This window comes from Mirounga angustirostris, unplaced genomic scaffold (assembly GCF_029215605.1).
Source record: "Mirounga angustirostris isolate CCGP_5_RB_7025 unplaced genomic scaffold, mMirAng1.0.hap1 SCAF_6, whole genome shotgun sequence".
Lineage (NCBI taxonomy): Eukaryota > Metazoa > Chordata > Mammalia > Carnivora > Phocidae > Mirounga > Mirounga angustirostris.
In genome coordinates, this window is record NW_026991714.1 from 15,350,086 (window position 1) to 15,369,816 (window position 19,731).

Below are 19,731 nucleotides of genomic sequence, written 5' to 3' on the forward strand. Positions count from 1 at the left end.
GAGGAGATGGTGTGTGGTTTTGGGTCATTATGTCAAGGCTTTGTTTTAGAATTAAGTAAAATGTAACATGGGGTCGGTAGACTTAAAGAACTACATGGTTTTAATAAAAGCAGATTAGATAGTGTGGAGAAAAGCTATATGGAATAACTTTTTGAAGAATTAATATTCCCAAGTAATCATGTTGTTAACTCCCAGGATTGGTTGATTGGTTTGTTTGTTTGCTTGGAGAGAGAGGGCTGTTGAAAAGTAAGACAGTCACTCACTCACATAATGATCTAAAGATGTTGGAGAATGGCCTACTTTCATCAGTTATTGTGAGGAAGTTTTAGGAGAATAGCATTTTGAATGCTATGATTTCATTGTATTTTTAATTAAAATGTTAGCATCTAGCCTTTCAACTGCAAGACATTGTATTTCTCTCTTTCCCCTATCCCTACTCCCACCCTCATGTTTTTTTTGCCATTTCAGCCCCTTGGCTAGAGCACCAGGGATTCCCTGTACATTCAAGTTAAAAGCACTTGAACAGGACTGTTTGTCGATACTAAAGTTGATATCAAACAGCTGATCAGTTTATTCAGAAATATATGCAATCATTGAAGATTTTGTATAGATACCATCCATGAAGTAGTCTGAGTAACTGTTTGAATTGGCTATTCAGGTATCACTGCACACAAATAAAATTTCATAATTTCACAATTATAATGTAATTAAGGGATCATCTAGCCATAACTCCTGGAACAAATCTGGTTGGTTGAATGTTTTATTATTTATTATTTTTATTTTTTTAAAAGATTTTATTTGAGAGAGAGAGGTAGTACATGAGCGAGGGGAGGGGGACAGGGAGAGGGAGATGCAGGCGTCCCTCTGAGCAGGGAGCCCGTCACAGAGCTTGATCCCAGGACCCCGAGATCATGACCTGAGCTGAAGGCAGATGCTTAACTGGCTGAGCCATGCAGGTGCCCTGGTCAAATGTTTTAATAAAATTTCTCTGGAACACATCCATGCTCATTCACATGTGTATTGTCTCTGGTTGCTGTCCTATTACAATAGCAGAGTTGAGCAGTTGTGACCCGGACCATTTGGACCACAAAATCAAATTACTTGGCTTGCAGATAAACAGCATTTATTCTCTGCCTGTTTACAGAAAAAGTTTGTTGATCCCTGATGTAGAGAGTTGTTAGGTTGTCAGATTAATTAGCCTAGAATATTTTTGTCAAATTTTTATATTCTGTATTGGGGAAGTAAATACAGCTGAATATCACCAACTATGGTACCAACACTAATAAAGGAAATATTTACAAGAAACATTTCCTATTAACAACTTAAATTGTATTATATCCATATATTATACATTTTTGGTATATCTAGCTTTGAATATTTCTACCTTTTGTATTCATTTCTGTTTATTTCCAAATATGGTTGTAACAAATTTAGTATCTAAAGGAACAACATATTCTCAAAAAAGTTATGAAGGCATGGCAGTCAGAGCTGCTTAAATATATGGGACAAATAATTATATATACCTGTGAATACCCTGGTAGATATCACAGCACAAAACTATAATATGTAGGTTCATATCTAGATATACAAACACACAGATATATCATTGAGCCATTAAAATAGTCTTCAGTCTTTCCAACTGAAGAAAGTAGTGAAGTAGGAAATTAACTTGAGAAAGACTGCTGAAATGTAATTATAAAATACAAGGTTACACAATTAAAATAATAATGGTGATAATTTCTTGCAGGTGCATCAGACAAAAATCAGTTTCTTCATCAATGGTTTGGAGGAGGATAATACAGCATTTGATGCAAGAACTCTAAGTGGTTCAATTATAGATTTTGCCTCTGGTACTACACAAATAGGACAGAGTTTAAATGGTAAGATTCTGACTTCAGAAAATTATTTTATCCAATTACAGTATTACTAAAGAAAGTGTCAAAAATAATATTTTAAAATATCTAGGTTTATTTGTTTCCTAGGGCTGCTGCCACAAATTAGCAGCAACTGGGTGGACTTAATACAGCAGATATGTGTCCTCTCCCCACAGTTCTGGAGCCTATAAATCTGAAATCAAGGGTTTGCAGTGTCGTTTTTCTTCTGGAGGTTCCAACCAGTTCTGTGCCTCTTTTTCTGGCTTCTGGAAGTCCATAGTGCTCCTTGGCTTGTAGCTGCACAGACCCAATCTTTGCTTCCATGTTCACATGACCTTCTCCTCTGTGTCCTCTTCCCTTCTCTTCTAAGAGGACTTGTGGTTAAATTTATCACCCCCCTCCATCCTATATGCTTTCCTTTCCAGATCCTTCATTATATATGCAAAGACCCTATTTTCAAATAAGGTCACAATCTCAGGTTCCAGGTGGACATACATTTTGGAGATCACTCTTCAACCCACTATACTAGGGAAACTTTAAAATTAAACGGTAACCTATTAAGATCAATTTTTAAATAAGAACAATGAATGATAAACTATATTTTCTCATTTTTTTTTGGTTTGAATTTTAAAGTAGGACTTAGAGTATTGGAGACTAAAAAATAATATTCAACAATAATAAGCTGGATTTATGGTGTTCATATCTTCCTGCCATAAAAACAGGCCATATAGGTTTAAAAGATACTATACGCTACATCCTGAATAAAAACAGAAATTGAATTTAGAATTATCTTGAAATAATTAGCACAATTGTCTATAAATCACCTGCACTTTAAAAATGGAATTATTATCTTATATTATTAAATAATAAATACTCATTATAATAAAATTCACACAATACAGAACTCTATGGAATAAAAAATATTTTACATTTTTCTACCTTTATAGATATAGCTAACTTTTTTATACCCTTCCAGAATTTTAGTACATATTGCTGGAGATATGGTTATAATTATAATTTTCCAAAAATGAAATTATAATACATATGCTTTCTCTGAGCCCTCTAAAAATAAATACTTTCCCTCCAAATGTTATGGACAACATTCCATGTTAATATGCCTTCTCATTTAAAATGGCTTCATTGTGCACAATTGTATATTTGGAACAAGAACTTTAAAACAATCTCCTATTAATGAGCATTTGGATTATTCCTAATATTTCAATATTATTAGCAGTTATTTGCTAGAAATCACTATATATGTCTATATTTCTATACCTGTTTCTATATCTGTGTAGTCCATGCTGACACACATATATACCTACATAGGCATTTGAACAATGGTCTGCACAGTTCCTTAAGACCTTAAACTTTGGTGTCAGTCTGCCTGGATTCAAATTCCCTCTCCTCACTCAGTAGCCATGTGACTTGGAACAAATTTTTAATGACTCTAAAATGTAGTAACCCCAAATTTATTTAATTTATGTATTTTTTAAGTTTTTATTTTAATTCCACTTAGTTAACATACAGTGTTATATTAGTTTCAGGTGTATAATATAGTGATTCAACATTTTCATACATCACCCTGTGCTTATCATGACAAGTGCACTCCTTGATCCCCATCATCTATAATGCACCCCCCACCCCCTCCCGCCTGGTAACCATCAGTTTGTTCTCTATCATTTTTTTTTTATTCTTATGTTAATCCCCATACATCACATCATTAGTTTTAGATGAAGTGTTCCATGATTCATTGTTTGTGCATAACACCCAGTGCTCCATGCAGAATGTGCCCTCCTCAATACCCACCACCAGGCTAACCCATCCTCCCACCCCCCTCCCCTCTAGAACCCTCAGTTTGTTTTTCAGAGTCCATCGTCTCTCATGGTTCGTCTACCCCTCCGATTTCCCCCACTTCTTTCTTCCCCTCCTACCTTCTTCTTCTTCTTTTTTTTTTTTCTTAACATATATTGCATTATTTGTTTCAGAGGGACAGATCTGAGATTCAACAGTCTTGCACAATTCACAGCATTTACCAGAGCACATACCCTCCCCAGGGTCTATCACCCAGTCACCCCATCCCTCCCACCCCACCCCCCACTCCAGCAACCCTCAGTTTGTTTCCTGCAATTAAGAATTCCTCATATCAGTGAGGTCATATGATACATGTCTTTCTCTGATTGCCTTATTTTGCTCAGCATAATACCCTCCAGTCCCATCCATATCGTTGCAAATGGCAAGATCTCATTCCTTTTGATGGCTGCATAATATTCCATTGTACATATATACCACGTCTTCTTTAGCCATTCATCTATCGATGGATATCTTGCCTCTTTCCATGTTTTGGTTATTGTGGACATTGCTGCTATAAACATCGGGGAGCACGTACCCCTTCGGATCCCTACGTTTGTATCTTTGGGGTAAATACCCAGTAGTGCAATTGCTGGATCCTATGGTAGCTCTATTTTCAACTTTTTGAGGAACCTCCATACTGTTTTCCAGAGTGGCTGCACCAGCTTGCATTCCCACCAAGACTGTAGGAGGGTTCCCCTTTCTCCACATCCCCGCCAACATCTGTCATTTCCTGACTTGTTAATTTTAGCCATTCTGACTGGTGTGAGGTGGTATCTCATTGAGGTTTTCATTTGGATTTCCCTGATGCTGAACGATATTGAGCTCTTTTTCATTTGTCTGTTGGCCATTTGGATGTCTTCTTTGGAAAAATGTCTGTTCATGTCTTCTGACCATTTCTTGATTGGATTCTTTGTTCTTTGGGTGTTGAGTTTGATGAGTTCTTTATAGATTTTGGATACTAGCCCTTTATCTGATATGTCATTTGCAAATATCTTCTCCCTTTCTGTCGGTTGTCTTTTGGTTTTGTTGACTGTTTCCTTTGCTTTGCAAAAGCTTCTTATCTTGATGAAGTCCCAAGAGTTCACTTTTGCCCTTGCTTCCCTTGCCTTGGCAATGTTTCTAGGAAGAAGTTGCTTAGGCTGAGGTCGAAGAGGTTGCTGCCTGTTTTCTCCTTTAGGATTTTGATGGACTCCTGTCTCACATTTAGGTCTTTCAATCATTTGGAGTCTATTTTTGTGTGTGGTGTAAGGAAATGGTCCAGTTTCATTCTTCTGCATGTGGCTATCCAATTTTCCCAACACCATTTGTTGAAGAGACTGTCTTTGTTCCATTGGACATTTTTTCCTGCTTTGTCAAAGATGAGTTGACCATAGAGTTGAGGGTCCATTTCTGGGCTCTCTATTCTGTTCCATTGATCTATGTGTCTGTTTTTGTGCCAGTACCATGCTGTCTTGATGATGACAGCTTTGTAATAGAGCTGGAAGTCCGGAATTGTGATGCCGCTGGCTTTGCTTTTCTTTTTCAACATTCCGCTGGCTATGCGGGGTCTTTTCTGGTTCCATACAAATTTTAGGATTATTTGTTCCATTTCTTTGAAAAAAGTGGATGGTATTTTGATGAGGATTGCATTGAATGTGTAGATTGCTCTAGGTAGCATTGACATCTTCACAATATTTGTTCTTCCAATCCATGAGCATGGAACGTTTTTCCATTTCTTTGTGTCTTCCTCAATTTCTTTCATGAGTATTTTATAATTTTCTGAGGACAGATCCTTTGTCTCTTTGGTTAGATTTATTCCTAGGTTTCTTATGGTTTTGAGTGTAAATGGGATCGACTCCTTAATTTCTCTTTCTTCTGTCTTGTTGTTGGTGTATAGGAATGCCACTGACTTCTGTACATTGATTTTATATCCTGCCACTTTACTGAATTCCTGTATGAGTTCTAGCAGTTTTGGGGTGGAGTCTTTGGGGTTTTCCACATAAAGTATCATACCATCTGCAAAGAGTGAGAGTTTGACTTCCTCTTTGCCGATTTGGATGCCTTTGATTTCTTTTTGTTGTCTGATTGCTGTGGCTAGGACTTCCAATACTATGTTGAATAGCAGTGGTGATAGTGGACATCCCTGCCGCGTTCCTGACCTTAGAGGGAAAGCTCTCAGTTTTTCCCCATTGAGAATGATATTCACTGTAGGTTTTTCATAGATGGCTTTTATGATATTGAGGTATGTACCCTCTATGCCTATACTCTGAAGAGTTTTGATCAAGAAAGGATGCTGTACTTTGTCAAAAGCTTTTTCTGCATCTATTGAGAGGACCATATGATTCTTGTTCTTTCTTTTGTTAATGTATTGTATCACATTGATTGATTTGCGGATGTTGAACCAACCTTGCAGCCCAGGAATAAATCCCACTTGGTCGTGGTGAATAATCCTTTTAATGTACTGTTGGATCCTATTGGCTAGTATTTTGGTGAGAATTTTTGCATCCATGTTCATCAGGGATATTGGTCTGTAATTCTCCTTTTTGATGGGGTCTTTGTCTGGTTTTGGGATCAAGGTAATGCTGGCCTCATAAAACGAGTTTGGAAGTTTTCCTTCCATGTCTATTTTTGGAACAGTTTCAGAAGAATAGGTATTAATTCTTCTTGAAATGTTTGGTAGAATTCCCCTGGGAAGCCATCTGGCCCTGGGCTTTTGTTTTTTGGGAGATTTTTGATGACTGCTTCCATTTCCTTAGTGATTATAGGTCTGTTCAGGTTTTCTATTTCTTCCTGGTTCAGTTTTGGTAGTTGATACATCTCTAGGAATGCATCCATTTCTTCCAGGTTATCTAATTTGCTGGCACAGAGTTGCTCATAATATGTTCTTATAATTGTTTGTATTTCTTTGGTGTTGGTTGTGATCGCTCCTCTTTCATTCGTGATTTTGTTGATTTGGGTCATTTCTCTTTTCTTTTTGCTAAGTCTGGCCAGGGGTTTATCGATCTTGTTAATTCTTTCAAAGAACCAGATCCTAGTTCCGTTGATCTGTTCTACTGTTCTTTTAGTTTCTATTTCATTGATTTCTGCTCTGATCTTTATTATTTCTCTTCTCCTGCTGGGTTTAGGCTTTATTTGCTATTCTTTCTCCAGCTCCTTTAGGTGTAGGGTTAGGTTGTGTACTTGAGACCTTTCTTGTTTCTTGAGAAAGGCTTATATTACTATATACTTTCCTCTTAGGACTGCCTTTGCTGCATCCCAAAGATTTTGAATAGTTGTGTTTTCATTTTCATTGGTTTCCATGTATTTTTTTAATTCTTCTTTAATTTCCTGGTTGACCCATTCATTCTTCAGTAGGATGCTCTTTAGCCTCCATGTATTTGAGTTCTTTCCAACTTTCCTCTTGTGATTGAGTTCTAGTTTCAAAGCATTATGGTCTGAAAATAGGCAGGGAATGATCCCAATCTTTTGGTACCGGTTGAGACCTGATTTATGACCTAGGATGTGATCTATTCTGGAGAATGTTCCATGGGCACTAGAGAAAAATGTGTATTCCGTTGCTTTGGGATGGAATGTTCTGAATATGTCTGTGAAGTCCATTTGGTCCAGTGTCATTTAAAGTCTTTATTTCCTTGTTGATCTTTTGCTTAGACGATCTGTCCATTTCAGTGAGGGGGGTGTTAAAGTCCCCCACTATTATTGTATTGTTGTCTATGTGTTTCTTTGCTTTTGTTATTAATTGCCTTATAGAATTGGCTGCTCCCATGTTAGGGGCATAGATATTTACAATTGTTAGATCTTCTTGTTGGATAGATCCTTTAAGTAGGATATAATGTCCTTCCTCATCTTTTATTACAGTCTTTGGTTTAAAATCTAATTTGTCTGATATAAGGATTGCCACCCCAGCTTTCTTTTGGTGTCCATTAGCATGGTAAATGGTTTTCCACCCCCTCACTTTCAATCTGTGGTGTCTTTGGGTCTAAAATGAGTCTCTTGCAGACAGCATATGGATGGGTCTTGTTTTTTAATCCAGTCTGATAGCCTGTGTCTTTTGATTGGGGCATTTAGCCAATTTACATTCAGGGTAACTATTGAAAGATAGGAATTTAGTGCCATTGTATTGCCTGTAAGGTGACTGTTACCGTATATTGTCTGTGTTCCTTTCTGGTCTATGTTGCTTTTAGGTTCTCTCTTTGCTTAGAGGACCCCTTTCAAGATTTCCTGTAGGGCTGGTTTTGTGTTTGCAAATTCCTTTAGTTTTTGTTTGTCCTGGAAGCTTTTTATCTCTCCTTCAATTTTCAGGGACAGCCTAGCTGGATATAGTATTGTTGGCTGCATATTTTTCTCATTTAGTGCTCTGAACATATCCTGCCAGTCCTTTCTGGCCTGCCAGGTCTCTGTGGATAGGTCTGTTGCCAGTCTAATGTTTCTACCATTGTAGGTTACATATCTCTTCTCCCGAGCTGCTTTCAGGATTTTCTCTTTGTCTATGAGACTCGTAAGTTTTACTATTAGATGTCGGGGTGTTGACCTATTTTTATTGATTTTGAGAGGGGTTCTCTGTACTTTCTGGATTTTGATGCCTGTTTCCTTCCCCAAATTAGGGAAGTTCTCTGCTATAATTTGCTCCATTATACCTTCTGCCCCTCTCTCTCTTTCTTCTTCTTCTGGGATCCCAATTATTCTAATGTTGTTTTGTCTTATGGTATCGCTTATCTCTCGAATTCTGCCCTCGTGATCCAGTAGTTGTTTATCTCTCTTTTTCTCAGCTTCTTTATTTTCCATCATTTGGCCTTCTATATTACTGATTCTCTCTTCTGCCTCATTTATCCTAGCAGTTAGCGCCCCCATTTTTGATTGCACCTCATTAATAGCCTTTTTGATTTCTACTTGGTTAGATTTTATTTTTTTTATTTTTTATTTTTTTAAAGATTTTATTTATTTATTTGACAGAGAGAGACAGCAAGAGAGGGAACACAAGCAGGGGGAGTGGGAGAGGGAGAAGCAGGCTTCCTGCTGAGCAGGGAGCCCGATGCGGGGCTCGATCCCAGGTCCCTGGGACCATGACCTGAGCCGAAGGCAGACACTTAACGACTGAGCCACCCAGGCGCCCCTTGGTTAGATTTTAGTTCTTTTACTTCTCCAGAAAGCGTTTCTCTAATAACTTCCATATTTGTTTCAAGTCCAGCTAGTATCTTTAAAGTGATGATTCTGAACTCTAGATCTGACATCGTGCTAATGTCCGTATTGAGTAGGTCCCTGGCAGTCGGTACTACCTCTTGTTCTTTTTGTTGAGGTGATTTTTTCCATCTTGTCATTTTGTGCAGAGGAGAATAGATTAATGAGAGAACAAAATGCTAGCAGAGTAACCACGTCCCCAGAAAATATACTCTAAACAAATCAGAAGAGACCTGAAGCAGTGGAAAAAGAAATGGAAAGAGAAAAAAGAAAAAGAAAAAAAAGAAAAAGAAAAAGATAAAAACAAAAACAAACAAACAAAACAAAACAACAACAACAAAAAAACCAGAATGTGATCAAATATGATCAGGCTGGTATATAGATCAGTGCCACACACTAGATTTGGGGTGTATTTTGGTCTTTTAGAAGAAAGTGCCTCCCAAAATTTTAAAGAAAGAAAAACTTATATATGTACAAAAATAAGGGTTGATATGATGCAGGGATGGAATATGATTGTAAAGATGGAAATTATAAAAAATTTTATAAAAGGAATTGATAAGAAGTTGTTTGAAAAAAGAAAGAAGAGGATTTAAAAAAAAAGAAAAAAAAAGGGAGAGAATGTGATCAGGCAGGGGAGTAGAAAAAACCATATACTAGAGATTTAGGGTATATTTTAATCTGTTAGAAGAAACTATCTCAAAATTTTAAAGAGAGAACAACTTATATATATATGCCAAAAATACGGGTAACTACTATGAAGGGATAGAATGACTCTAAAAATGAAAAATAAAAATGTTTTTTAAAAAAAAGGGATTGATAAGATGTTGGTTGAAAAAGGGAAAAAGAAAAAAAAAAGACAGTTAAAAAAATTGACTTTGAAAGACTAAAGAATCATGGTAAAAAAGCCGTGAATTCTATGTGCAGTATTCCCCTAGCGCTGGCGTTCTGCCGTTCTCATTGATCGGTAAACTCGGTCTTGGCCGGCTGTTCTCGCTGATCTTCTGGGGAGGGGCCTGTTGCCGTGGTTTCCAAATGTCTCCGCCGGAGGCGGAATTGCCCCGCCCTTGCCCTGTCCCGGCTAAGTAATCTGCTCGGGTTTGCTCTCCGGGGCTTTTGTTCCCTGCGAGCTTTCCGTACAGCTTTGGAGGCGGAGAGTGAAAATGGTGGCCTCCCAATCTCTGCCCCGGAGGAGCCGAGAACTCGGGGCCCGCTCCTCAGTGAGCCCCCAGAGAAAAGCTATCAGTCACTCCCGTCTCCCCGGTCTCCGGCCGCACTCTCTGCTCACCCGGCCTGTGACCGCGCGTTTCTATCTCTGGCACCCGACCATGTGTGGAGTCTCTAAACCCAGCAGATCCCTGCGGTGCACTCCCGCGCGGCTCCTCCCGGGGGAGGAAGGTGAGTCTCCCCCGATCTGCCGCTTGTTGGGTCCCTGCTGGAGGAGCAGTGGCCCGACTGGGCCGCGGATCACGGTCTATGGCCACCCCGAGCTGAGAGCCCGCGCCTGGGCTCCGCCTCTGCAGCCGGCTTCCCTGCTCCATTGCCTGGGAGCTCTGCCACACTCAGGCACCCCCGGTCTTTCTGTGACCCCGAGGGTCCCGAGACCACACTGTCCCGGAGGGTCCACCCCCCGCTTCGCCACCAGAGTGACGTCCCTCGGCGGAGCAGACTTTTAAAAGTTCCGATTTTGTGCTCCGCGGCTCTAGCACTTGCCAGAAGCGGCCGACGGAGGCCCCTCCCCCGCCGTCTGTCCTCCCGAATATCGCCTCGGATTCACTTCTCCGCACGTCCTACCTTCCAGAAAGTGGTCGCTTTTCTGATGAGAGAGTTGTTGCTCTTCTTTTCTTCGATCTCCTGTTGGGTTTGTAGGTGTTCAGAATGGTTTGATCCCTATCCAGCTGAATTCCTGAGAGGAGACGAAATCCAGGTCTCCTACTCCTCCACCATCTTGCTCCGCCCCTCCTGTTCTCTATAATTAAGAGTCTGTTTCTTGATTTGCCTCTCTTATTTTTTTTTTACTTTTACTCATTTGTTTTGTTTCTTAAATTCCACATATGAATAAAATCATATGGTATTTTTCTTTTTCTGACTGACTTATTTCACTTAGCATTATACTCTCTAGTTCCATCCATGTTGTTGCAAATGGCAAGATTTCATTCTTTTTATGGCTGAATATTATTCCATTGTGTGTATATATGTGTGTGTGTGTGTGTATCTCACATGTTCTTTATCCATTCATCAATCAATGGACACTTCAGCTGCTTCCATACCTTGGCTATTGTAAATAAAGCTGCTATAAACATGGGGTGCATGTATCCTTTTGAATTAGAGTTCTAGTATTCTTTTAGTTACCCCAAATTTAAAATGATGATGATGACATTACAGTTCCATTGTGAGGATCAAAAGAGTCTATGCATGAAAAACATTACTGTTTTTCTAGAATCTGGCACACTGTAGTTGCTGAACACTTAATGGTATTTTTTAATCAACAGAAGTTCCTAATTTTAATGAAGTCCAATTTACTAATTTTTCTTTTATACTTAGTATTTTTTATGTCCTGTTTAGGAAATCTTTGCAAACCCTGATCTCATGGAGATATTCATTCTACATTTTAGTTAGAAATGCCATCATTTTACCTCTCAAATTTAGGTCTGTTTTCTATCTGAATTTATTTTTGGGTGTGGTATAAGGTAGGGGTCAAGATTAATTTTTTATTTCTCACCTGAATATTTAATTGACCCAGAACCATTTTCATTAAACAGATCATTTCTTCACTACCCTGCAGTGCATGGTAATTGTCACAAATCATATACCTGTATATGTGAAGATGGGTTTGTTTCTGAGCTCTCTATTTTGTTCCAGTGATTTGTTTGCCTATACTTGAATCAAAATATTTAGTTTTCATAACTGTAGTTTTATAAAAGTCTTAAAATATGAAAGTATTTAATTTTTGAACTCTCTTTCCTTTTAATATTTTCTTGGCTATTATATGAATTTGAGAAGTGGTTTTACAATTTTCACAAAAATTCTGCTGGGATTTGAATCATTAACTCAATTTTGGGAAAATGGGCATCTATATGATATCAGATCTTCCAACCCATGAATATAATGCATTTTTTAATTTCTTCCAGCAATGTTGTTAATTTTTTGTCCAGAAGTCTCACTCATTTGTAAGACTTAGTTCTATGTATTTGTTGGTTCTTTTTTCATGCAATTATACTGAGTATTGTTTTTGAACTTCATTTTCTATTATATAAAAATACCATCAGTTTTTATATTGACCTTAATTAAGGCCAGTGACTTTGCTAAATTTTAATTCTAATAGTTATACAATCCTGTCAATTGTATATGGTAGACACTCAATTTTTTCAAATACTTTCAATAAATGCATAAATTGTCATGGCTGTGGAGTTGTCATGTAGATAGTGATAGGTGTTACTAATTTTGAAGTAATGCAAAATTTCAATTTGCGTTGCCCTATGGTCTGAGTTGTCTAGACATGATCTAGTTTATAGAGAGAAAAGGTGTGTATTTTTGATATTCAAAATACATTCTAAAACTTTGTGGTTAAATTTCCTACCCCTGGTGTCAAAAAACTTAGAATTAAATCCAATCCCGTTGTGTGCCTTTGATGAAAATATGTATCCTTTGTAAATCTCAGGTTTCTAATCTATGAAATGATGTTTTAATAAATAGTTTATAGGACTATAACAAGAATTATATGAGATCATGTGTGGGTAGTATATGTTGCTTGTCATATAGTTAATATTCATTGAATGGCAACTATTATTAACCTCTTTGAACACCTATTTTCTTGTAAGTAGGGATAATGATATCTTTCTATAGAATTGTTGAGAGATCAGAAGACAAAATGTCTAGACATAACTATTTTAATTTGCATATGTTCTTCGATCAAACTAAACTTATGTGAAAAAGTAATTGAAGGAAACTATATATTTAGAAACTGGGTTTGAGTAATTAGTGTATTGGAGAATTTTATAAAGTACTCTGCATACAGAATCTCTTAATAAAACATTAAATCTTGTGAGCCTTATTTCAATATTTAATCCCCATTAGTACTTCTAAAAGTGTTTTATTGCACCAAATGTTGCTCAAACTATCTGAAAGTGCTATAAATTAGTCTGCTATGCCCTGTGGGATTGAAATGACTTGCTTCTATTCTTCAGTACACTAAATGTTGAATGAGTGCTTCAAAAGGACAGTGGGGACTGAATATGATATTTGTTTTTAAACTATGTAAAAATAAATTTAATTTCTGATTAGAAAACATATCAGTGGAAAGGGTTTATTTCAAATGTTGCTTAGTTTTTTATTACAATTTTCTCCTTAAGATTTGGGCATCAGAGTGCTACAAGGGAAAGGGTACTTTAAAATAATTTTTGTCTTTATTCTATCAATTTATAGGTACAGTTGTACCTACTGTATCTTTTCTCTAATTAGAGATGGCATATAGACTGGCTCATTACTTCTGCCTAATGAGCCAGGCTCCATGCCACCTCTCTAATCAGAAAAGAGATAGATACAGAATGTTCCCATGGACTTATTATAAATCATTTTCTTTCTCTCGCTCCTTTTTTTTTAATCAAAAAATTAAGTCACTGTCCTCCATACTTTTGTCCATACCCAAGATGGTTTCATTCAGGAGAGGTAATTGTGCAGGAGATTACTGCGAGCTGAATTAAGGGTGCTCTCATGCAGTGCCGGGCCGGCTGTCTCTGCTTTGGAGCAGACACTGTCTCAAACCCAGGCATATCAAATGAAGGCCCATAGGAGATCAAGATGTCTTTCCTCTCTTTCTCTGGTTGGGTTTAACTTTTTTCCCTGTTTCTGTACCCAGGAAGCAACAACTTTTCACATGAGTGTTGGCTTGCTGCAGAGCTTTTTTGGGGGGGGGGAGGGGGTTTCTCATCTTTAACTACCATAACTTTCTAGAAAAATATGTTGCCAATGACACTTTCTCTTGCTGCAGGCCTTGTTTTTGCCGTCTCTAGGAAATTAATCATTGACCAGATAAATGCTTTTCACCAACCCCTGTATACATATTAATGAAATATGTATAAATATAAAGTATATATGCTAATGAGATAATATGATTTGGTTGGGCTGATTTTTTAATATACAAATAGAAACACCTTAGACCATATCTATCAACCAGTATGTGTCAGTTCCTTCTTAGAGCACTTTCTTCCATTGCAGGTTTATTCAAATGCCTCCAGTTGGACATAAAACCTAGAGGAGTTATGATAGCAGACATGTAATTACAAGTCTCTAATTTCACTCTGGTATAAACTATAACATCCCCCCAAATTTTGGGTTTAAAAATACAAAATTATAAGAATCAAACCTTTTCAGGGCTTCTCCTGAACTCATTTATCAACAGAGTTCTAATTTCCCTATGTATGTATTTAAAGGTGTGAAGCACTTTCTTAGGAAAGTAATTGGACATTAAAGAACCAATGAAAATTTGTTGTTTATCTGAGAAAGTGAAAACACAGGAAAGAAAAGAATAATCATCTAAAGCTAACTCCAGCTTCCTTTCCCTTCCATGTTTTCTGCTGTGTGTTGTATCTTAATTCATCTGATTGTTTTTCATTCTTTCGTTGAAATACTACCTTTAACTTCTGCTGGCATCCCATAGGTTAACATATGTAAGCTCAGCTAGGTACAGAGGACAGAGAAGGAAAATATTGAAACATCTGACATTTTCCTTGTACTTGAGATTATGATAAAATTTTTCTGAGAGAATTATTTTTGGAATTAGATTAAAAAAGAAAAAGAAAAGTATAGAAATTGATTAATTAAGACAGGCTAATAGAGTGGAAGAAGAGTATAGAAACAAGGCATATATATAGGTGAAGAGGACTTTAAAGATTGAGTTGGTGTTTCAGATGGTCCTAGAGAAGATATGTAACAATAAATCAGGAAAATTGGCTAATGAAGTTACAAAAATTAAAAGTTATGCCTTACAACCATACCAAACACACACACACACACACACACCTGCAGATGAGTCAAAATTTAAATGTAAAGTATATAATCATGAAGTAGTAGAGGAAAATAAGAGCAAATGTTTCTACAATCCTGGCATATTGAAGACTTTTATTAGCATGATTCCATGGCCAGAAACACTAAAGGAAAATATTGAAAATATCTGACTAACAAACAGAATTTAAAATTCAAACAACGCTTATCATTTTGTACTTAGTTGGGCAAGGAATAAAAAAGAGATGATATTAGTGTGGAAAGAGTTTGAGATAATCTGGCAAACTATGAAAAGTAAAAATGTGAATACTATTTCATCCAAGAATTGTACTTCTAGGATATATCTCAAGAATATAAGTAGAGAAGGCCTTAAATATATACTCAAAAGTGCTCAATGTAGAATTAAAGTAACAAATAACTGGAACCAATTAAAAAAATCCAAAGGGAATTCATTAAACAAATTTCAAATTATACCTACAATGGAAAAGGAAGTATATCTATTTGTAGAGACATGGCTGTAGGTTCAGAATGTGTTATTACATGAAAAAGGAAGTATGTAGTATAAGATACTACATACTTTAGAGTATAATATACTCTAAATTGAACATGGGTTGACAAAACACAAATCTACATTGGACATTTAAGTTGTACATACAAATTATTATTGCTGTAATAATTAGTGCCTAAGAAGCAAGGCATGAGATTTAGAATCAGACAGCTTTGGATTTGAATCCCAGCTCTGCTTCTTAAAAGCCAAGTGACTTTGGCAAAGAATTTCACTTCTCAATCCAATTTCTTGATTTGTCTTCCTAAATTTTCTGATTTGTCATGTGTATACATCGTTTTCAAGGTGCATGTATTTGGTTCATGTTAGATACTTAATAAAATGTTGCTGTCATAAATATTAATGTTAACATTGTTAATTTAGATATTAAGTTTATTGATTTTGTGAAACTTAAGTATTTTTAAATAATGGTCATTAACAATATTTAATTTTTGGCTCAAAGTCAAAATTTTTCTGGGGTGAGGAGGGATAAAATGTTAGAGTAATGATGTGCTAGGTGTTTGAAAGTGCAGTTATTTTGTGTAGGTGAACCCCATGAAATAATCTTTTTTTCTTTAAAGATTCGCCCTCTCTGATATGCTTCATTGTTTTCTGCAAACCCTATATTCCACCTGCTATTATTTCTTTTCACCCTGAAGAGCTTCTTTTTTCCACTTTTTATAATTTAGTCAGAGGGAAACACACTCAAGTTTTGTGAAAATGTCTTTAATTTATCTCTGTTTCTGAAGGATACTTTCACTAGGTATAGAATTGATAATTGTTATTTTTTTCAACACCTTAAAGAATTTTTATTTATTGCCTTCTAGCCTTCATTTTTTCTGGTGAGAAAACAACCATGATTCCTATCAATGTTCCCTTGTATGTGGTAGTTGTTTTTCTCTTGCTGCTTTTAAGATTTCTTCTTTAGTGTTAACAGTTTGACTAAGTTGTGCCTATGTATAGTTTTTACTATTACCCTGGTTGAGGTTTGATCAGAGTCTTAGATGTGTAAAGTGATGTTTTCATTAATTTGAAAGTTCTTGATAATTACCTCTTTAAACTTTTCTTTCCTTTTTCCATTTTCTTTCTCCTTTTCCTCTTGAATTTCAGTTAAATTTATTTTAGAGCACTGGATATCATCCCACAGATCCAGAGCATTTTTGTTTATTTGTTTTTGTCTCCCTATTCTTTGGTCCTAGTGTTTTCTCTTTGCCTATTTCCTTTTGCCCTGTCTTGAAATGCACTGATCATTTTCTCTTTTTTATCTAGGTTACTGTTAAGTCTCTGTAGAAAATTCTTCATTTTTAATATCATACTTTTCATATCCAGCATTCCCATTTGGCTATTTATTTGGTAGATTCTATTCTCTATGCAAATTTCCCCAGTCTAGTCACACATATTGTCATTCTCCACTTCCACTAGATCTTTTGGTATTTTTTTCTTAGGTATTTTCAAGTCCTTATTTGATAATTCCAATGTCTGGGCTACGTATGCATCACTGCCTATTGATGGTTTCCTCTCTTAACAATGGGCCACATTTTCTTCATTTGTCTGACAATACTTTTGTTGTGTGCTAGACATTTTGTATATAGGACTGGAAACACAGTGAATAATATTTTGAGTAAAGAACACTGCTGTTTCTGTCAGGCTTCTACGGAGAGAGAGAGAGAGTGAGTGAGAGAATATATTGGGGGACAATGAGTAGAAGAACAGCATCAAACTGATTTGAAGTTGATCTGGATGTGGGCTTTATTACAGTTTCATTATTAGGTCATTCACCACTGGTTTCAGATGTTTAAAGATAGAATCAGGATGGGTGCAGACTCACTGTGTGCTTGGGCTCTTTGGAATTCTAAGCTCTTGATCCAGCCTAGTATGGCTCACTCTCAAACCTCTTGCTTTCTTTTAGGGAGACAAGCAGTCCTGGGGTCCCATCTCTCCTGTGAAAATCTTGTTACTTTGTAGACTTTAATTCATTTAGATTTTTTTGTGTCCTCTACTTTCTAATGGGTTAAAAAATGATTTTATAGGGGCACCTGGGTGGCTCAGTTGGTTAAGCATCTTCCTTTGGCTCAGGTCATGATCCTGGGGTCCTGGGATCCAGTCCCGCATCGGGCTCCCTGCTCAGCTGGGAGTCTGCTTCTCTCTCTCCCTCTCTGCTCTTTCTCTCTCTCAAATAAATAAAATCTTTTAAAAAATGATTTTATAGCTTATCTGACATATTTTGATTATTGGGTTAATAGCAAAGTGATGGTCCCTTGCAAATTTCTGTCTTTTTTTTTCTAAAGATTTTATTTATTTGAGAGAGAGAATGAGAGACAGAGAGAGAGAGAGAGAGAGCACATGAGAGGGGGGAGGGTCAGAGGGAGAAGCAGACTCCCTGCCGAGCAGGGAGCCCGATGCGGGACTCAATCCTGGGACTCCAGGATCATGACCTGAGCCGAAGGCAGTCGCTTAACCAACTGAGCCACCCAGGCGCCCCTGTCTTTTTTTTTTTTTTTTTTTTAAGATATATTTATTTATTTATTTGAGAGAGAGACAGAGACAGAGAGTGAGAGAGAGCAGGAGCAGGGAGGAGAGGGAAAAGCAGGGAGCCTGATGCACAGCTCTGTCCCAGGACCCTGGGATCATGACCAGAGCAGAAGGCAGATGCTTAACCGATTGAGCCACCCAGGCACCCCACATATTTCTATGTCTTAATCCAAAGTTGAAGTCCAGCCATTACTGTAACATCTAATGGAACTTTTCTAGTATTAATGGAACATTTCAAGGAATATGGATATGTTGTTATTCTTCCATCAAATTTTTTTTTCTTGACTCCCACTTTCCACCAGACACTGTTTTGTTTCTTTGCTCCTCTTTTAAAGCAAAACTCCCTCAAAGTTTTGTCAATGATAGCTGTCTTCAGTTCTTCTTTTCCAGGTCTACTGTCTACAGTCAGGCTTTAGCTCACCACTATAAACTATACTTGTTAAATCTCTATTGACCTTTACATCATAAACTAATAGTTAATTTCACATCTTTATCCTATTTGACCCATCAACATCATTTAATGAGTTGAGATCATTCCTTCGTTGGTATACTTTCTTCACTTGGCATCTAAGACCACATTAGCTCCTGGCTTGCCTCTGAGTTTCTAGTTGCTACTTCTCAATTTGATTTCCTGCTTCCTCTTTATCCACTTGACTTCTTAATATTGGTATCCCAGGCCTCACACCTTGGCTCTCTTCCCAAGTCTATATACATGCACTCCCTTAAGCTTCACCTCCAGATTCACAGTTTTAAATACCATCTAAATGGCTTGAGTGCTAAATTGAAATCTACCTTCTCTCCTCCTTCCCCCAGCCTCTTTCCTAAGTTCCCAACTGCTACATCAGGCTAGCTAAAATCTCCATTTGGATGCTTAACTTATATCTCAAAATTATTTTTTCACAAACTGGACTTCTGATGTGTTAGATCTCTTACTTGAACCCACACACCATTTCTTCCATAATCCTCCCTATCTCAGGTAAGGGCAATTTCATTTTTCCACTAATTCAGAATAAAAGATTGGAGTCATCCTTGCCAGTTCTTCTCATGTGTGATATGTTATGTGTCAGAAGAGTTCTGTTGATGTTACCTTCAAAATATATCCAGATTTTGATTCCTTCTCACCACCTCCACTAGAATCATCCAAGTCCAGGGCATGGTTGCTGCTTTTGCCTGGATTACTGCAAAGTCTTTTAACTGCCTCCACCCTAGCCCTCCACTTTATTCCCAACACAGTAGCCAGGGTTGTTCTATTACACATGAGTCACATCATGTTACTTCTCTGTCCTACCTCACCAGAGTGAAAGCCATGATTTTTAAGATGGCCTATAAGACCTATATGATCTCACTGCAGTTACTTCTCTGGCTTTACTATTACTATCATTTCTTGTGTTCACTTTGTCTCGCCCAAACTGGCCTTGTTGCTGTTTCTTGAATATGTGAAGCACACTTCTGTTTTGAGTCTTTGCAGTATTCACTATTCCTTTAGTCTGGAAGTCTTTACATACTGATATCCACAGGGCTGACTCCCTCTCTTATTTGGGTCTGCTCAAATATCACCTTCTTAATGAAATCTTCCCTACCACCCTGTTTAAAATTGCAAATACCAGTTCACCACTTTCGGTCCTCATTATGCTGCTCTTTTTTTTTTTTTCCTCCCGTGACACTTACCATTTTAAAATAGGAGTTACTTATTTTTGTTTTATATGTATGTTTTGCCCTCTAGAATGTAAATTCTGTGAGGACAGAGAATTTTTTGCTTACATTGTTCACTGATGT

General features: G+C 37.1%; 1 protein-coding gene across 1 annotated transcript in view; it reads left to right on the forward strand.

The window, feature by feature from the left end:
- The window catches only part of USH2A (usherin), a 701,438-nt gene that overhangs the window by 38,038 nt on the left and 643,669 nt on the right, over positions 1-19,731 (forward strand). Inside the window, exon 3 of the mRNA XM_045876094.2 lies at positions 1,748-1,880. Coding sequence (XP_045732050.2) covers positions 1,748-1,880 — 133 coding nt within the window. The remainder of the gene's footprint in view (positions 1-1,747; positions 1,881-19,731) is intronic.